This window comes from Anopheles cruzii, chromosome 3, assembly GCF_943734635.1.
Source record: "Anopheles cruzii chromosome 3, idAnoCruzAS_RS32_06, whole genome shotgun sequence".
In the NCBI taxonomy this organism is placed as follows: Eukaryota; Metazoa; Arthropoda; class Insecta; order Diptera; family Culicidae; genus Anopheles; species Anopheles cruzii.
In genome coordinates this window covers 73,034,905-73,055,821 of record NC_069145.1, presented here as the reverse complement: position 1 = coordinate 73,055,821, position 20,917 = coordinate 73,034,905, and the positions used below count along the sequence as shown (strand labels likewise).

General features: G+C 50.0%; 1 protein-coding gene across 1 annotated transcript in view; it reads left to right on the top strand.

The window, feature by feature from the left end:
* The first annotated feature begins 972 nt into the window (after positions 1-972).
* The window catches only part of LOC128270944 (uncharacterized), a 74,873-nt gene continuing 54,928 nt past the window's right edge, over positions 973-20,917 (top strand). Inside the window, exon 1 of the mRNA XM_053008373.1 lies at positions 973-1,053. Within this exon, the coding sequence (XP_052864333.1) occupies positions 973-1,053 (81 nt within the window). The remainder of the gene's footprint in view (positions 1,054-20,917) is intronic.

The following is a 20,917-nucleotide window of genomic DNA, read 5'->3' as shown; positions in this document are numbered from 1 at the left end:
ATGAAAATCGAATCGTTGTGTGTTTTGTTGGTGTCGTCGCTGGAGGTGAATCTTGGACGAGAGCGCATCAGATTACGGGTTGCCTGTTTTTTTGCTGTTTTGCTAAGAAAAAGGAAGCTCGTTAGGATTGGGTGCTGTGTTTGTTGGTGTCTAACGCGGAAGGCCCTGATCGATCGGTGGGAAATGGAGTTGTAAATAGCTTCTCTCTCTCCTCACGCACGCGGTGCGTCTCCGTTTGATCCATTTTGTTTTATTTTACCGAATAGAAATTCGATCCAATTAATGTGCGCATCACGTATCCGGTCCCGCGTGTGCGTGCGTCTGCAGGTCATGTTTTAATGTTGCCCTCTTTTTGTTTTTCTTTTTCCGAACAGGTGCCCAAGGAATCGTACGGGAACTGAACCCAACAGAAAACTGCCAAACCGTTTCTTAGACGGACTTTGAGTGAACTGCGAACATCGATTGCGATCGCGCGCCATTCCATGTGTCAAAATGGTTATGCTAATTTGATTAATTACTCGCAAATTCCACATATGCTTCCGCGAGATATGATCGATCGTCGGCCAAATCAAACACGTGGTGAATAATTTCTTTTCTTATTCAGTGGTGAGTTTAGCGCTTCGAAGTGGTGATTAGTGAGTGCTCGTGGCGTCCGTTAAAGCGGTTTCAAAATTCAACGGTAACAGTGCCCAAGCGAGAGGAGAGAGAGAGAGAGAGTTGAAGTGTTCTCGAGTGCATGAGAGAAAGAGAAAGCTGTTAGCGTGCAGGTGTTTCTGGCTGCGTATGCCGTTGCGTGGGGAATAATGGAATAATGCGCCGGCCGCTCGAGTACGCAAAAGCCGGCGTTTTGGCGTAGTAGGCGAGAGCGCGACAGAGAGAATCGGTGAAGAGGAAGAGCGCAGGTGTAAGTCGCAAGCAAAAGCGAGAAAGCAGTACCAGGCGAGAGCGAGACGACCGGTGCTGCGCAGCAAGATGAGTTCGTACGGCGAGCACAACGTGATCCGAGCGCCATCTCTGAAGCGCGGCAAGAACGACGAGGGACTTCACAATCGGGTAAGTGTCTTGGATAAGTGTCGATCGTTGGTCTAAACGTGTGATCGCGTGGTGAGTTTTAGATCACTTTCAGTGCGAGCAACCTAAAAGACGATTTTTAAATATTTTTATCAATATTTATCAAGCAGAAAAATGTTGATGCAATGTTTTAACTTCTTCTAATTGTAAGTCTTTGTTCACTTTGTGTTCTCGTAACTTGATATTCAATATTTGATGAGAGCCAACAAGGTTTTTTGTACTTCGCTTTCAACCATTGATCCTTCTGGTGGAACGCAACGACATTTCACCGAAAGGTTTGGCAATGATTTACACGCTTCACGTCCTCTCCGGCTCGCTTCCCGGCTTCCAGGACAACAGTGTGCCCACTGTAAATCTCATGCATAAATTTGCTCTACAATGCCCACCTGCCAGCGCTTCAATTATCCCACCGACCGTAACGTCCCTGAGATCCGCTCGCGCGTCACGCTTACTTGTTTTGCCCCGCGCCCGAAAAACCGACACACCATCTATCTTTTTCCAGCTGCGGAATCATAAACTTTTCCCACTAGAACCGCAAAGGAAAGAAAGAACGGCGATGATGCTTCGACCCGCCGTTTGTTTGCCGTTACTTTTTCCAGCATTCCGAGCATACGGTTACGAAAGCGGCAGCGGCCCAACATACGGCCCAACGACCTTGACGCATCCACTTTTTTGCACATGATGCGCAACATCGACAACAACAACAACCGTTACCAGCAACAACAACAACAGCAACGGTAGTGCGGTCAAAGTATCTCTGGCATCTCAGGCGAGTGAAGCAATCACCGGACCGAGTTCGTTCCGATAAAAAAGGGGGGAAAAAGGCCAAATAAACCGGTTTCTGGTGGAACGTTCCGTGGCTCCTACGGTGTGCTGCGATGCGAACAGTTCCGGTGGAAAGAATGCTCGGCACACAGACGCCCACTTTTGACCGGACGTTATGTTGGGTCTCCTCTCGATGACCTGGTGGGCGTCAGTCAATTTCTTTTCGGTCAGTTTTATTAGGGCGAGCCAGGCAATCCGATGGAGGACCGATCGCTATCCTTGCGATAATGGGGATCCTCTTTAGCCTCTGGTGTACAAACGCAACGTTCGAGCGCAAGTGTTGTGTGTTTCGTAAACTGGTAAACACATTTTGGCCACGAAGACCCAGAACCGGTCGGGGTTGGACTTAGACGTCGGAAGGGACGTGAAGCTAATGCTTCTATCACGCACATTCGGGGAGGGTTGATTTATGGAGCAGGCGGCAAAACGACGGTCGTTTGTGGGCCGAAAGACGGCGCGCGCGAATGGGGTTCAGTGTTTCAACCCAAACCAGTTCTCGAGAGCGAGCGGGTCAGGTGTGTGCAACGCCATTCAGCCTTTCGCTACGACTCCGCAAAAATTCCGCGACAGACAGAGCACAATAATTCATCGAAACAGATGCCACCCCGCTGATACTGTGCTAAATGTTTCCGATAAGCGAGCTCAGAGTTTTTGATCATAATTTAGAGAAATTTCGGTTTTACATAGATATTTTAATCTCGCGGGCGAAGGTGCACTTAATTGGCTTTATTTGGATCACCTCGTCCGTCGGTTAATTATTAACTCGACCCGTGCCGGAGCCAATTATGGCACGTGAATTTTGCATATCCTGCCAAATGCGCCAAGCAGTTTAAACAATTTACTCTCTAAATTGGCTATCGATGCACCGGATAATGAAGCTGCCGCCGTTCGAGATTAAATTAAATTACGCTTCCGCGGGTCTATGTCTACTAATTTCCGTTCGGTCCGCGTTTATGACCACTTCGACGGTCACTTTCGGTACCACCGTGCGCGCCACCGCGATGGTTTAATAAATTTTTCGCCAGCTTCGCAAACGCCACGCCACGCCAGGCTAGAAAGAAAAGGGAAAGTATTAATCATGCCATCCCGCGACCGATTATATTACGTTTCATTTCGGTGCTAGGGGCCACCGGACCCCCGGACCGGACCACTTATAATTGGCAGGTAGGGCGGAAGAAAGGGTGGCCACCGTCTGCTGTATCTCTCTCTCTCTCTCTCTCTCGGTTCGGGCACGATCACGCACTACTCTGTGCTGCGGTGCTCTGCAGAGCAGAACACACGCTGCTGCAAACCTGGTGTGGAGAACCTGGGGAGAATCCGTGACTCTCCGTGACCACCGGAACCACCACCACCACACATTCTCACTCTCGTGACCCTCGTGTCTCGTGCTGTGTATTTTGCTCAACGATCGTACATTTCATGAGCACGAAAGAGTGAAGCGCATAGACCCGGCCCCCGGATAATGAGTGGTGCTGTCTCGGTGGTGCTGGCCGTTGATAATGGACTCCCACACCGGGCCGGTCGGCCACGGTTCGCAGTAGGAGTGAGGCGCGGGCGCGCGTTGTATGTTTCATTTTATCTCGCCAAATCCGACAGGAACGGAACATTTCTAATTTGGCAAATGGCCTGTGAACCTGCACACAAACACACACACACAGTAATGGTGCAACGGGTTGAACCGCACACACGGTGGTACGATCGAGCGAGAGGAGAAGGCACGTTGCTGTGCATGGAACCGGGCCAAATTACCCTTGCCAGTCCGCAGCAGCGGCCACCAATTCACTACCGCCGACAAAACGACACCGCAGCCGGCAACTGACAGCACCTCTCTAGCCGGCGGCGACGGCAGCAACTGACAGCATCTCGGCACCAGCGCGGTGCAGGTGGTGGCGTGGTGGTGGGAATGCCGTGTCGAAAGCACCGTCGACGACGACGGCGGCGGTGGCCAATGGCGAAAAAAAGTCAGCTTCATGCTTTCTTTTAGTACCGCATCGACACTGCACCGGTGATGATGTTGGGCGATAGTGGTGAGACATTGTTTTCGTTTCGTGGCGGCAGCGGCGGTGGCGGCCGCGTTGTTGTTGTTGTTGCCGTGGTGCCACGTGCGCCTTCGTGCTCAGCTGTCGTGACCTCCGTGACACGGGGACGGGCAATCGATAGGCGGGTTTGACGGGATCGGCATCCGGCACCGGCTACAAAGTGAGAGAAATGAAAGCAGCAGCGTACATTCTAACGGGCAAAGGTGTGAACAGAGCCACCACCACCACCAACACACGCTGATAGATGAGAGTGCCCCAGGTTGGTCATTCAGTTTTTCGGATCATCAAAATCTCGGTGTTCGTTCGTTCGGTGCTGATCCATCTCCTGGTGTTGGTCAGTGTGTCATCTGTCATCGAGCGTACGCAGTTGCAAGAGCGAAAATATCAATTGATACACACTATTAGCGTCCGAGCTGCGGCCATTGGAGTGTCCGTGTTTGCGCCACAATTCCTGTTGTCGGTGGTGCAAATTCAAATCGACTCTTGGGGATAAAAATAAATTCAATCCGTAGGGAAGTGGCGATTCACTGTAGTAGCTGTCATCGGTGGCCGTGAGAGTGTCAAAGTACAAACCAGAGTGTGCAAATGAGATACTGTGATCAAGCGTTTGGCGTGCGAAAAGTTCAAAGTCGTGTACAAATTTGCTGATATTTTAACACCCTGTACAACATTCAATGTGACCCAATTATCCTTCCGTGTGCGCCGTAATTCCTGTGCGCCGTAATCTGCTTTCGTCATGGATTACATCCGCTGCGATCAAGTAAGTCGAGGCAGTTGTGATAGACCATTCATTTATGGGATCTACTACCGAAGCTCCGTGCTCCGGCGCTATGCTATGATACACTCCAGCGGGGCACAATCGGCGTCGAATTATGGCCCCGAATGGCGCTGTTGGAGTTTATTCGGTTCACGGCGGGCGCGTCGGTGGATGAATGAATGCGAACGGACAGCCGTGCCGTGACCGCGGTGTCGTTAAATTGTAAACTAATTGGCTCCATAAAGTTCGGTTCGTGGCCGATATCAGCGGCCCGTGCGGCCCCCGAACGTAACGATTGCGTCGCCGATAAGCGGCCGAAGGCGTTATGCGCGCTCGCTGTTGATGTTGACCGATCGAACCAGATCTCGATCTTCAGATTATTACCGCCAATTAGGCGACACGGTACAGCAACCTGATCACTTGAACCAATTCTCTCGGGTTCGTTTGTGCTATGTAAGTCCTCTGGCCGTTTTGATGAAGGGTTACAACATTAAATCTCTATGCTCCCTTCCAGAGTTGCGTCCAGTAGCGTCCAGTAGCATCCAGTAGCAGCATCCGCTTGAAGGTTAATTTATTGTGACAACTACAAGTGCTCCGGCAGCTTCCTCCTACTGGCGAGGCGAGAAAGATCGCCATTAACGCCACGATGATAGAATTAATGAACGTCACAATTCACACCGCACGCCACATTTGATTAACCTCGGCCTGCACGTTGCTCACTGACCCGCCTAACCTAAGGAACATTGGTCGCCCGACCAGGGTTGACAGTTGATGACACAATTAGTGGAGACACTGCGAGCCCGTAGAACAACCGCCAATGCTGTGCCCTACTGAACTACATGTCGACGCACGCACGCACTACAGGGCACGATAGAAAGGAGACGTTCGGGAAGCCGCCCCCGTGGCCATTGTTGGTAATTTGCTGAAAGTCACTCGTACCGCAACCCGTGCCGTGCCGAATATTTCTCACATAGTTTCACCATAAATTCCGTCGAGTGCGCCGCCGCTGCATTCGGTGAAAGAAAATTCGCTTTTCTTCGCCCTTTCGTTCGCTTTTCGGGAGCCCGATCTTCCCACACGAAAACCCTCGGCACGGCCTCACTTTTACCCACCCGGTTGGTTGGCCCGTGTGGCCGGAAAATTGGGCGAAAGCTCCCACTTTTCCGACGCTGATCGGCGTCGGCGGGTTGGACGGTGGGTTGGTCGTGTCGTGCCTGTCTGTGTGTGTGTGTGTGTGGGACACTCTTTAAATTGAAAACTATTGACGCGGCGCTCGGCGCACATAATCATCATTAGTCGTATTGTCGGCGCACGAAAGGGCGCGAGCTGCGTAGAAAGAAAAATGGGCACGATAATAAATAAATGTTCGCCTCTTGCGTCCCGCGGTGCGGGGCGGACTGCATCCAATTAACCGTTGTTTCCTCACGGGCTGGCTATCCGGCGGGGAGAAACGGAGCGCTAGAGAGACCCAACAAAGGTTATCGGTTCCTGCCGCGGAGCCATGACCGCGTCCTTGTTGGGCCTTGGTTTTTATCAGTTTTTGGACTCGTTCGAAAATGAACCTGCAAAACGATTGGGGGTTTGGGTGTGCGCGCATAAAACGAAGCGAGCTCCGTTATCGTGCGAGGTTTGAAAGACCCGCAAAAAGGTGGTCTCGGAGGCGCCTACATTCTGAGCCAGGTGATAAGGGGACACGACGCCGACGAACCGGGCCTTATGGAACCTTAATGTCTACGAGCGCCGCGTCGTTGGCCGTTATCTTGTCCGGGTCACTGCGGGTTGTTACATTTCGTGTGTCACCGCAACACCCGTCATGGACGCCCAGGAGGAGGTCCGGTGGCGGTGGGACCAATAAACGGGCCGTGTACCTTCTTGGGTATACGTGCTGGCGCGAGGTGTTAACGGCACATCGCGTGTTTCTTTTACACCCTTTTATTCATAAAAAACGAGTGTTTGCGCGTTCTGATTTCGCAGATACGCGACTCACATGGCTTGGGCATCGTATAGCGCGCGGGGGCATTAGGCACAGGTCTTTAGGACACAGATTTTTATGAACGGAACGGACGGAACAGACATAAAAAGTGTTTTAGCTCGTTGCGCTTGCCCATTTCTCACGTTTGCGTTGACACAGGACACGGCACTCTGGGTCCCCGGCGTCTGTGAAGTAACTTCATAACATCAACATACCCCACCCCTGTGTCTGGCCCTCGGAGGCGGCTCCCGGGCGGGCGTTGGACTATGGTTTCCAGGTTGCGTAAGTCCAGGGCCTTAACTTAACGTGCCACTCATGTTTCGCTGCAGCCTACGGGCCTAAGTTGGTGACAGCAGTGCAGTCCTCCTGCGGGGCTGCTCTAGTTGCCGGGCTCTATGTTTTCTCTCTCGGGCGGTGTCCCATTTTCCGTTAATCCGACACTCATAACTAGCGACCAGCCCAGAAACTGGAGCACAACCTGATGATCCGTAGGGTCGCGCCGTCCGTTTGAATTTTCTTAGCCCCACCGCCCCGGCACACTTACCTGAAACCTGATGCGAACCGAAACAACGCCAAGCGAGCCTAGGTTGCTAGGAAATTTTAATGCATTTTTTAATGGCTCCAGAGTGACCTTTGGACAGGGTTTGATAGTTGTAGCTATGAATCGATGTAGAATGGCTTCTTCCTGTCACGATTGTCAAACCGAATGGCGGCTGCTGTCAAAAGCGGTCGGAACGAACTCAATGAACGGAATGAGGGCAGGGATGCGAAAGGCAAACCATTCCGGAAAACACTTGGGTCAACTTTGGCAACGAACTTCCTAAGACCCTCTCCGGGCTGATCCTCAATGCTTGGTACATATTCTGACTGAATAAATTTCAATTTTAATGCCTGCTACAAACAGTAAGTAAAGTCAGTCTTCGAGGAATTTGAAAAACTAATATTAAGAAGTAGGACCCTAGGTGTTCTAACACATGGGCTGAAAAGTCCCGGTCCCGGTTCCCCTTAAGGGAAAAAGGCGGTTTTTTGGTCAAAGTTGGATTTGTTCATCAACGTAATCTCCTTCAAGAGCCACACAATCATTCCAGCGCCGGTCTAACATTTCATTACCACTTTTGTAGAAGGATTTATCTATTGCCTCAAAATAGCCATCAGTTTCAGCGATAACCTCTTCATTCGAGCGAAACTTCCAAACGATGAGCACTTTTTGTGGTCCGTGAACAGCCAGTAGTTGCTGAGAGACAAATCTGGAATGCGGTGCATGTGGGAACAATTCGAAGTTCAATTAATGAAGTTTGGCATTATTTGGATTGACTTGTGAGACGGTGCGTTGTTTTTAATGAAACAAAATGTCTCTCTTTGTCATATGCGGTTGATTCTTTGCAATTTCGGCCCTCAAACGCCCAATAACGCTATATAATATTCATTGTTGATGGTATTTACCTTCTTAAGAAAATCGATGAATATTTCATCACGCGTATTCCAAAATATCGAACCCATTGCCTTTCCAGCCGATTGTTGCGCTTTCAGGCTTTTTGGTCAACGTTCAACAGATGTTCTCCTCTCAGATGACGATCGTTTTGATTTTAGAGTGAAGCGTCCACTTCATTCAGCATCATCGGTGCCTCTACGACCAAGACGTTTGAAGTTAGCATACCATCGTTTTATCGTTGTTTCTGATGGAACGGAGTCCTTAGAACACTTTTCAAGCCATTGCTTCGCTTGCACGGTATTTTTTCCCATCAAGAATCACTGTAAAATTAAAACATGAAATTTTAACGACTTTTTTTTCAAGATTAGCACTAACTGAAAAAACCGAAGAATGCAATAAGACTAGGGCCGGGTCCGTTCAACCCATGTGTTGAAGTGAGTCTTCGGGGAATCAACAAAACTAATATGAATGTATGTTCTAAGAATGATATAAATGATATTCTAAGTGATAGAATTTGAACAAACAAGTCCCAAGCCGCAATCTGCCCAAGTCGAACGTGCAACTGAATTCCCAAGGAAAGAAATTGAAGGGTTATTCATCACACAAAATCGGACGCATCTCTTTCGGTTGACATTTCATTCCATGTCACGGCCAGCGAGTGCGCATCCCGGCAACGGGCACGTCGATGATTGATTGCGACGGTGATGATGATCGCTGTTGTTGTTGTTGTTGTTGTTGATTGGGCGCCACCCGGCCCGTGGGGAAGGCTGAGGGCGTGATGGGGATTCCATTTTTCGCTGTCTGCCGGGGGATGTCTCTTGTCACTGCTGCTGCTTGTGAATGTCCGTATCGTTCCGCCGGTACCGTAAACGGTGCAAAACGTTACGCGGAGACCCACGGCGGCCTGTGCCATGTACCCACCCAGTGCAACAATGCAACCAGGGCGGGGTGGGCACTTAACACCCGACATGCATTATCACTTACACCCCAGTGCGCTTCGCTGACCGCTCGATTTGGAACCGCAAGTGCACTTTGTTGTTGGCTCTGGCAACAAAATTTACGCACCGACCGGGAAGTGGACTTCTGGCGGGAAGGGACAACCAGTTTGTGTTGTTGTCTGTCGTCAGCCCAACGAACGCCACTTCTAACACCTCTCGATTCCACCCAAACATATCTTGTTGGGTCCCAAAATGGTCGGCGTAGGTCTCGGGACCACGCGTAACGCTTCCCAGCAGCGTTTTGCTTCATTTGCACACCGTTATTGCGTTGGAAATGCAAAAGTGGGTGACACCTGCTCCGGCTGCTGTTGCTGTTGTCGAAGAAAATGGCCTTTTTAGGGGGTTGCAGTTTTCTCGAACAAAACACTCGATTCCGGGTGACCGGGATTAATTAGGTAAGCAAACGGAATGAAATGCTTCCACCGTAGGTCCATCCGCCTCTTGGCTGCGCTGCCGGCGACCGCTGGCTGGTGGTTTTTGATGGCTTGCGGGCGTCGTATGCAAATGAGGATCGGGCGCAGGCGGGGCGCGTCGTTAATTATCGGACCGACCCCGGACGTTTGAAGGTCCGCTTTTAGGGCGAGGCTTTCCCAGAGCGCAGAAATGAGAGGTCTCACCCGAGAGGCGGATAAATGGGAGGCCCTCTGCGCGGGGGCCCCCCTGAACGCACGAAGTGATTAATTGTTAATTTATGGGCTCCTACTTGAAAATGTCTACCGGAGCGCACCGAGTGATGCTCTTACGGGGGGACGGTTAGGCGAGATTTTGAGCGCATCCACTCCAACACCTCTAATTCCTCGCGTCTGATGTTGATCGACCCCCAGACGTACTTGACGGAACGACGGAAGGGTGCGGTGTGCGTCGAAAGTGGTTCCCCCACCCTGTGGGTCATGTGGGCGAAATGGTGTCGATGATGGTGGTGGTGGTGTGACGCACTATTAATCAATTCGTGGCGGATGTGTGGCCTTCTTTCTCGCTCGGGAAGGCCAGACTGCCGGTGGTTGCAATTTCCAAATGCGCTTGCATCGGATGCAAGGTTAATGCTTCTACGATGCTCCCCAAACTGCTGATCCTTGCGAAAGATCGTCAACAACGGGCTTCAAATTTGCATTTTAGTCGCCTGAACTTCGGTGCTCCGGTGACTTGAATCGAGGTCCAACACTTCCCACCGTCGGCGTGACTTGCATGACAGATGCGTGCTATGTGTGGTCGGTGACAATCTTCTTCTTGTGTTCCAACATTCTTTTGAGGCTCACGAATGTTTGTTTTGAAGATCCTTCCATGTTTACTTGGGACTTTTATTCAATATTTCGCCAAAAACCTTCGAGAAAACCTTTGGACTTTGGCATTTGGTTCCACCACAGGAGTCACCGATTTAATCTTTGAGCCGTGAACTAATTTTGGACAAACAGGTTCCGCACCAGCACAGGTGTGTGCCGGTGATCCAGCATCACATTAGACTCATTAGAATGTGTGGCACTCTGAACCAGTTTCCTGAAGCAGCATGAAAATCGATACGCAAATTTTACAAGTTTCTCTTGGAATGGTTTCGTTAAATTATACATTCACCCGACACCACACCGAGTCACAGAGACGTTGGTTGGTGGACTTAACCAGGAGGGGTCGATTATAAATGCTTCAATTTCGGTGGACCACCATTTTGTGTTGCTGCTGCTGCTGGACGCCATCTTTACTGATCCGCGCAAGGTTGCGAATTCGCTTGCGTCTTCCCATTGCCTGTAAGTACACGTTACCGGCAGAAATTGCCAAACTTTGGTCCATCAAGCGATTCTCGATCGCATCAACCACAGGCCCGCGATAATATAACGCGTCGCGTCTTGCGATCGCTCACGTGAGCAAGCGTTATGCATCATTTACTGATCATTTACTGATCATATCTGCTTCACGGTTGGTGTTATTCCCACCACCCAAAAGGCCAAAGGGTTGGCTCAATTTAGCTTTCCTAATTATCGATCGGCGGGGAGTGTGCTGATCGATGTCGGGTGGATAAGGTGTCGTTTTCGGTGAAATTTTCATTCCCCGAGCTTTTCTTACGTAAGGGCGCTGGTTTTTGTTGATAAAAATCAAAGACTAATTATGCCACCGGCTTTCTTTATACTGCGTCATCGCGCCGCAGTATGCAAAGGAAGTGTTAGCATTAGCATCCCTTTCCGCGCGCGCGCATCATAATCAACGTGTGTGTCTCACGTGGCGCACATCGATCGCAATCGAAAGTGGTTGATCTAAAGAAAAAAAAACGCCGGTGAACGACCATTGGACCCCCCGTTTGAGTGCGTTTTCGTGCTTCGCTTTTTGCGAAGAAATGAAGCAAAGTTATTGGCGAGGAAAGCCACACCGCCGAAGCCCGCCTTCCGTCGGTGGGAAATTAAAGCGATAAATAATCCGCTTTTTTCTTTCAGCTCCTTTGGTTCAGTTCATTTCGCGCCCCTTTCGCGGGCGAATAGAAAAACGCACATTTGCACATTATGCACGTGCGCTTGGAGGAAGCATAAGTAACGCATCGGGAGTCTCAATAACTCTTCGCAAAAAATGGGGCCCGTCCCGGCGCGCGTGTGCAACCGAAATTGTATAATGCGCCGCCCGAAATTCTAATCATCGGAAGTTGTAATTATTTTGCGCACCAGCAGCGTAGCAGGAAGCAGCTTAGTGCCGCCGCCGCCGGACCGTGGACAAATAATGATGGTGCGCGTCGATTGCGCCGTGTTGCGCTTTTTAGGGTTTCCTTGGAAATGCGCGCCCGCCTTGCGGTGTGGTCAGTGCCGCAAACAGCGCACGAGACTCTCTAGTATTTGCATGTTTTTGCATAATTATTATGGCGCTGGCTGGCTGAGCTTTTCTCGGTGCTTCCGCCATAAGCGATCTTTCGGATTTTGGGCAAAGGAAAGTGAGCCTTGTGGGACCCCCTTCTTTGGACCTGGCCCGTGGAAGAATACTTCCGGCGTTGCGCTCTCGTGAGATGACAGTAACGTATGCGGCGGCGCACGCTTCGGGCACATTGTCGTGGCCGTGATGTTTGTCAGGAACCAACTCAAGTCCTCATGGGCCCACCTAATCGGACCACCAGTGGTGGTGGCTAGAAATTTGAAACGCATATTCTCGTCCGATGTTTTATGCGTGTAGCAAGCGTTGTTTGCACACCGCCAAGTTCGGTTTCGGATAACGCCGCTCGGTGACATTCACAAATCCGGCGCAGCATTCTCGGCCAAGGGTTGATGGGGGGAGGGTTGTGAAGGAAGTTACCGTGTTAAGATAAGCAAACTGGTAGTAGGGTGTTTGTGTGTGTGTCTGGTGGCCGCCCCGTGCGTGTAAGCGATCCAATTTCAATACTGTGTGCCGCCAGCGAGCGAGCAGAGGACGTGTTCCGGCGTTGGACGGTGAAGCGTGACGGGAGTGTGATGTAAACGCCCCCCGGAGTCACGTGTGCGCGCGTCTCAGAACGTGCGTTTTCGGAGAAAAAGAGTGATTTCTCAGTGTTCGGTGTTGTTTGTCGGACAATATTTGCCTGGTTTGGGGGGAACGCTTTGCCGAAGGAACGGTAATTAATGGGTCCACGTCCCTTGGGTGTGCCGCGTGTGCAGGAGGTGCGGTCGAAGGACGCTTCAGTAAAACCAGGGGTAAAATTGAATCAACTTAAATGTGTGTGATCTACTAAAAAATAGTGTTTTGCCTTATTTTAGATTTTCCCTTAAAAAGAGACTTTGAAAAGAATGTTTTCGACATAACACAATGCTCTCTGTAAGTTTGTAGTTAATAATTAAGTTAGTAAGAACACCCCTTAGGTGGTAAAAAAAGACCAGATTTGTAGAGAGACAATTCTTGGTTCGACTTCCTCCTTCCTCGTGATGTTTTCGTTATCATTTCGTGATCATTGCCACTCAAACTTGACCCATATCGTTCCGCAACCACTTCAAGCCTCTACTCCGTGGACACCTTTTTTATCTATAGTTGAGATAGGACCCGAAACGAAGAACGTCTTTAAGACTATTCCAAAGAAGGATTTTTTGGAACGTTTTGAAAATTGGAACAAATGTATACGCAGCTATATTGCATAGAGTAGGGATTATTTGAAACGTATTGACATAGATTTAGAAGAATAAAGAAAATTTTTCCAGGTTATAAGCAAGTTCCTGATATTTTTGCCACAGTGGTACTTCTGTATGTATACGATCATAGGATCAATATGATCACGACGCCAAACAGCGTTCTTAACTAGCCTACTGCGCTCTATCGGGCAAGTCAAAAGCATGTTTTAAAGTAAGTTGACAACCATTATTGTCCCGAAGTAAGACTACTTTACTACTTTACTTAACACAGGCTGACCTTCGGGCACCTTTAGGCTTCATTACACGTTCTTTCTCCCCAATTCCTTTCGCATAAACATTCTTAAAAAACACTGCATAAGCGCATTAAGACAAGTGACTACTTACAATCAAGAAAATCTTATGTTTGCTTCTGCTACTGGCGCCGGCCGAAGTGTGTCAGGTTTTTAATTCCACTTGACACTAATGCCATTCGCACCGCGTGCTGCTACTGAACCGCGCCGTGCCCCGAATCTTGAGTAGAGCTCCCTCGGCCGGAGACCGGATCTTGCCCCGCAGTAATGTCAATTAAACCCGAGTCGCATTTTGTGTGCCATGTTCGCCAAATTTTGGCCGCCATCTGTTGGCGGGACAATTTTCGGTCCCCCGGCTGCCGTTTGGTGAGATTACTTCCGGCGATCGTCGGTTGGGTTTGCGGAAAACGCTCCGTAATCCGTCGGTGAACAACACCTCCGGTGCAGGAGAGAGTTTGGCCCGGCTCCGGCCATCGTCGTCGTCGTAATAGGCATAAATCATCTGTCGGGAACATTTGGGTACCAATTTTACTATTTCCCACCGTTACATAGTCGCAGAGCCACGGGGTGGGTTATGCAGTTCCGCCAACCAACAGAGACCTCTGATGCTCGTAGAGTAAATCGTGTCCGCCGCAGCAGGCAGGCGTCAACAGAAACTCCGATCCGATTCGATCTCCGAACATCAAACAGCTTTCGCCTTGCATGGGACCAATTTTTTTTTTAATAACTTTGTACAGTTCGGCACCATGTTTGGCCGGCAGGGAGCAACCGGGCAACGTCGTCGTGTACCGGTCGTGTTGTCGCACCGCAGTCGATCAATGCTCTCTCGATGCTGGTCGATTTTCAGGCGCGCGCGCGTGTTTCGATCTTTTTTGGGCAACATCTCTGCCAGCCAACGAATGGAAAGTGAAATCGCGCCCATCGGCGACTCTCAATGTGTCCCGGTTTGGCTCGACTCGATTCTCGGCTCGGTGTTCGGTTTAGTTGTGAGCATTATTCTATGTGCCCCGCACCACCGCCGGGGGGCGGTGGGAGGTCATGTTCCACACGAAAAAGTGAAACTAAGAAAATGTGCCGCAGGCGCCGCTCGGCGGCGGTCACCGACACCGACGTCGGCTTCGGAACGGCTTTTCGTGATCGTGATTTATGTTTTCTTCCTATTCGGGCGGCCTATTCTCTATCTATCGATGCTCTCAGCCGAACGGACCGACAGTCACGACACCGCGAAGGGAGTGGCCGTTTCTGTGGCGACCACAGTGCCACAGTCCCTAGGACACAGGAGGGCCCAGATCGACCACTTCTGGGGGGAGGTAATTGAACTCCACGGTGCGCCACATGCTGCGCCGTCGAGTCGAGTGACACACATTTTTCCGCGCATATGTCTCTCTGTCCTGTTTGCTCAGCTCTTTTTTGCCGCCACACACAGTCACATTCCGTCCGGCCGGGTGGGTGGCTATAGCTGGTTGATAAGAAAGGCAGCTTGCTTTTAACCCAATTACCGAGCTAAACCGAACTGTTCCCATGCTGCTGCCGTACTGAAGTGGCCACTAATACGAAACAGTATTTACAGTTGTAAAATAAATTATCTCAAGTGGGGTTCAATGAAGTCTTCATCGAGTGCTCCACAAACGGCTCCGGAAGAAACCGATCCGGCGACTGAGCCATTTCAATCGAACGGAGCAATAATGAATGATTGTGTCCGCTACCAGACCAGAAAAAAAAAAACATAAATTTATCTCCCTCACTTGACCCACCGTGGCAGGCGTAGGTCGCAACTGGTTCGCGCCAGAACCTCGACCCTTAGGACCTTCGGTGGCTGCAAATTCCCAGACGGTCCGCCACGGCGTCCAATGGTGGACCTACTCTGCGGCCCACCCCGATTCCGATTCATTTTTCATCGAAGCAAGATTTGTAATCCCCAGCCCAATTGATGGATGCCTCTAGGTCTTCCAGATCGTTTGAGACAATCATAATGATTGTGACACTGCGACACCGAGACGAGACAGTGGGGCCGGTCCAACAACACCAACACAAAACGTCTACGGCGGGCGGGTACAACCGTGTCAGGCCGAGGAGGTGTTGAAATGGATACACGCGGCAATTATTTTAACCGCCCCACAGCTCATAATTAAATTGTTAAACAACACATAGACACCCCAAATGCCGGCATGAGGAGGCACCCTTCGGAGCCGGCGCTGCACTTGGAGGCCTTCGTGTCTGAGAGTACAACGCCTTGGCTTCTGTCTCACTTGCATTGGTTAGCTGCTGAATGAGCAATCCGTCCTGGCCTCCCACACGGCTCCACGGGATTGATGGTAGTAGCCCACCAGATTCCGGTCTGCAACCCGGCCCGGTTGAGTGTCCGGTTCCCGATCAGACGTCCAGCGGATCAATGTCAATCATGTTGTTTTTGCATAGCGCTCAATTAGGTTGCGAAAAAATGCGGTTTGCACAAAGCATGGCACACAATAATGGCGCGCAAACTGGCCATTTGTGAGGGCGTTGAGCAGCATTTCAACATCGGCCCCCTTTGGTTGGTAAAGGTTTTGACATAAAGTTTACTACGGATATCGATCGATCTGACTTGTTTCAATTTACTACCCAGTCGAAGAAGTAACCACAAACTTTCAAAATTACTTAGCAATCTTGAAACAATATTTACATTCGCAGTCTTCACAGCGCGTTGCGATTTCAGTTCAACCTTCACGATTTATTCTTTTAAAATGTTTCAAATTGGAGCTACCTGCCTCGACATTTCAGAGAAAAGCCTCAAAAAACGGTCCTTGAAGTAATCATTAGTGATCTTTTATACTTTTATTTTTTTATGATGCCTTGGGAATTATTGAAATTCTTCGACAAATGTTGGTCACATATACTGATCACTTGTGCTAAATGGATTTCAATAAAATAAATTATATGCGCTCTACTCTCGCGAATTAAAATGAAACTCCCAAATTGAAATTAATCGTGTTTGAATATAAAATTTGAGAACCCCGCGAATGATGCAACCAACAGAAGGAGGTAGTGCACGCAAACGAGCAAATTACTTTCCTTAAATTGATCATAATCTGTTTTGTGTCGTTGGAACGTTGTCCCTGCTTGCAACTCCCGGTTATGGTCTGCCCGGTTATGTTCCCCAATCATCAATATGATCAAATATTCAGCCGTGATTGTATGGCGATGGCCTGAACCTTGCACGAAAGCACCTGCGCGCGGGTCTTACACGTCGGCCAATTTGTTCGCCTTCGACAGCACGGAACCACCCCATCTTGCGCTGGCTGCTGCAAAACAGTGTTTGCATTTTTCTTTACGCTCTTCGTTTAATTTTATGTTTGGCCTGAGAAAGAGCTTCTCCAAGACATTTTGGTTTCCACGCCGTATGCTTCTGTGACTACTAACCCCGAAAAGAAAGAAGTGCCAGCAAGAGACCACCGAATAGACACTTCTCTTATCACGGTCGTGCCGCGTGCGTGTCGTTTGGTGTGTGTGTTATGCAAATGAGTGTTGTTTGCATGGAAGGCCTTTTTTACCAACGCGTAAGACGTAATGGTTCTCGGCCTCGGATCATGGCCAATGTCAGTTACACACACGGGCCAGTGTTGAAGCTGCTGATGAGGATGGCTTACTTTGCCTCCTTCTCAGTGGCCGCGCGCTGTGTTACTTATCAATTATGAAACCAGCCACCAGAGCGAGGTTCGGGAAAATTGACTTAGAATTGGGTAGGGGTTCTTCTAAGCCATTAAAAGTATTGATTTTTATTGAAACTTTTAATATCTCAAACCGATTGTACAAAGTATCGAAACATTTAGAAACAAATACAGCCGTCTACTATGTCTCTCGAGTGTTTCGCGAAGCGAATGACACCACGTTTTGGAATATTGCTTACTGGTCTCATGGTGTCTGTTGGTTCTGCTGATGCTTCCTTTTTCGCCAGCGAACCACTTCCGGCCTTCTGCGAAAGATCGTCCAAGTCATGGCGGTGTCCCCGCCAAAAACCATGACCAAAATGACTCAACTCAAAGTTACTCCATCAGCGTGCCACCAGAGAGCGCCCGCGTGAGTTCGTTGGCCGCCGTAATAAATGCCAAAATGTTTTACGGCCGCGCTCGCTCGTACATACTTCAATCCAGTCCACTAGCAGAAACAGCAGCAGCTCACTGCGCCGAAAAGGCAAGACCAACTTCTTGCCGGTAATTGAGAGTAGCGGCGCGGCGCCGCTCAGTGGGAATGCTCGAAATGCTTTTGAAGGAAAATGTCCGCACCATGAACCCTCTCTGAATGGCCGCGCGACGACGGCATTGGAGTTTCGAGTGGAGCTCGCGGCATCGAGCTTCAACATTTGTCTAACATTGACGTGGCACACTGAAATAGAACAACTTCCTGTGTCTCGCCAAACGAGACTGACCTGCTGCAGTTCCCAGTGCTGCACAATACGTTCGAAATATGCAAATATCCTTTTTTTGCGTCGTACAAATTCACCGACACCGACTCACACTCTGTGTTGCACCGCGGAAAAGGAACTCAAATTTGTCTCCCGCGCGCAGCAAAAGTTCGCGCGCAGGCGGAAATTTACGATACGATATCTTTTTGGGGGGCGTATAAAACAAAGTGGCAACGAGATGGGGCACCTTAAAAGCCAAAATAATCCATTCGATTCGGCGATCAAAAACGGAGTATTGTAAGCGACACGCGGCTAATTGTAAATAGCTCGGAAAGGGGTAACAAAAGGCTGGCTTTAAAACACTTTCGCCGCTTTTTGCCAACTACACTTTTCTCTCCCGCGAAAGGCCAAATAAATAAAACAAGCGATCGTCGTGTGTCGTCGTCTACATAATTCATCGGGATCACTTTTCCGATCACCCATCCAATGATCGTTAATATTACACGCCTCTCAGCAACCAACAGCACCAGCGCGCCGTATTAATATTTATTTCCTTCTTTTCTTCTCGATTGCAGGTAAGACATACCTCTCGGTCTACGCTCTGGGGCATTGACGCGACTTTGTCCGGTCGTGTGGCGAAAGCTGGCCGCGACTTTGGACACCACTACCTATCGCGCGATCCGTGGTAAATTGAGCGTAAAATTGAGTCACTTGCCAATCGGTTCTGTCGGGTCCGTCAACGGGTCGTCAACGGGTGTACGGTCGAGTGATCGTTGTTTAATTCATCCAAAATTAATCGTGACGAATTATGTTATTCTACTTTTTATGCTCTCTGATCCACCCATCCAATCGTATATTAATTAACGGGACTTCGGGACGTAAAAGTGTCACAAAAACTAAATTCTTTGTGATGACTGTCAATTTTAGAAAACTTCTTATCTGTTCCTCGGATTTATCCTCATTAGTTATCAGAAAATTAGGAAACAGAGGAATTTACGCACCTGCCTAGCCCGACCCGAACTCTTCCTCGTTCTGTCGCCAGCGAGAATTATCGGCTAATTATGTTCGAAAGCCCATAATCTCTCCCGTCCGTCCACTCCACGACTGGAGTCGATGGAGAAAAAAGTGCGTAGTGCACACAATCCCCAAACAGCTGCTGGCTGGCCCCCGAGCCAAACGACTTGACTTGGTTGGGGGTTGACGAAAAACAAACGTAAATAAAATCCGCCAACACGGTAACCAATCGCGGCGGAACCAACACACGCGTAGAGACAGCGAGACACGCAAACAACCCTCTGGTATCGAACGGGGGCTGCTGTTGTGTGGGTTCCGGCGCCACTAACAACCACTACGAACGACGCGAAAACAACAGAGACACACAACGCGACGAAGGATCGCGCCCGCAGGAACCCTGCCATTAGATGCCCCAAGATCTTTAAGAGATCTTTCGCTAGACAACCCTCGGAGGGCAGTCGGAATGGAGAAAAGGTGTTAGGTGGCGGCGGCGCGATACTACCACCAAAACGCCCACAACGAGAACCACCTTCCACGTTTCCATTGCCACCACCTCGTGTGGCTGTGTGTGTATTGGTGGCCTCGTGACACGAATGGTGGTGGTGGGCATCGCGATGAACGCATTCGCGGTCAGTTTACGCCAACCACTAATGCGAACGGATCGCGTCCTTCCGCGCCTCGAACCAACGTGTGTGTCGGCGGCGCAACGCGTGTGCCAACGAAGCACACACCGCGAACCGCGAACGAGAAACCACTAGAATATATAGAGCAATTGTGATTGGATGCTAAACATCGAAACGAAAACAATAGGCGATAGGGATTCATGGTTGTAACGAAAAATGCGTGTGTGCGTGTGAATGTGGCAGCACCGATCGTGCGTGCGCACGATCGTGTCTCGGGGAGCGGGTTAGTGTTTTAAGGTGAAAATTCTTTGAAAGTGCGCAAGAAAGAGAGTAAGTGGCGATCGGTTGTTTTAATGGTGGTCCCCCTTAAATGAGTGCTCTCAATTTGTGGTTCGTGTGGTTCGTTAAAATAAGTTCGAGATCGGTTGCCGAGTGCTCCCCGCTGTCGTTTGACGAACGTCAACCCCCTGCTAGGGATGGCGATCACTGCAACAAGCGGGATGACGTCGACGACGACGACAGCGCGAACTGGAAGTGGAGTTAATCCACGAGATATGAAACCGCTGACCGGCTGACCCAACGACGACCAGATCTTGCGCGAATGGCTGCTGCTGCTGCTGTTTCTGGTCCGAGCTCCCAAGAAAGGTGGCCCGGCCCTGGTGCCGTTGGCGTGTAGGCGCAGTTGCTGCTGAACCCACCCTATAACTGTCCGATCCGAGACTGGGACCGATTCAGTTCCACCTTTCTAAATCACCGGTGCCCGGAGCGGTCGGTCAGTCGCTTCTTATCAAAGCCCCCCCGTCGACGAAGACGCGGATCTCGCGAGATCGAGGAGATACGCGAGATCGTTTCCCTTCCGGTCAGCCCGGCGGCGGTGGACATGGGCCGGGCGGTGCGCAACATGTTTTCACATCGCAAACAATAGACGCACGACGTTGGCGCTTGATGATGGCGCACCGCACACGTGAAATCGCATTTTCAACCCCACGACCGAGGAGGGGCCCGTGGTCAATTATGTCGATCACTGGTGTGAATATTATGTTTCAAGGGCCTCTGGTGCCTTTACGCTACGCTCTGGCGCTTTACGTCTAGCAAGAATCCCACAATCCGGGTGGTTGGTTGATGATGTTGGGGCTCAGTTACAAAGTTCTAGGCGGTCGCCGGATGGAATATCCCCATTAGGGGGCGCTGTCCTTCACACTCCCTTGTGGGACCTTGGCGCGATAAGCAAACAAATGGTCCAATGGGGTGGGCTCGCACATTGTCGGCCCCAAGAACCTAGTGGTTAAGGGTAGAAAAATTAACATCCGCTAAATACCGACGCGAGAGCTGACTGTGCCGAGAAAGGCTCGCGGCGGCAACGAACGGGCTGTGTCGTGTTGCGGACGTGTTGTTGGGCCTGCTAATTAAATCATAATTGATTGCAAATGGCCACTTGTCGCTGTTTTTCT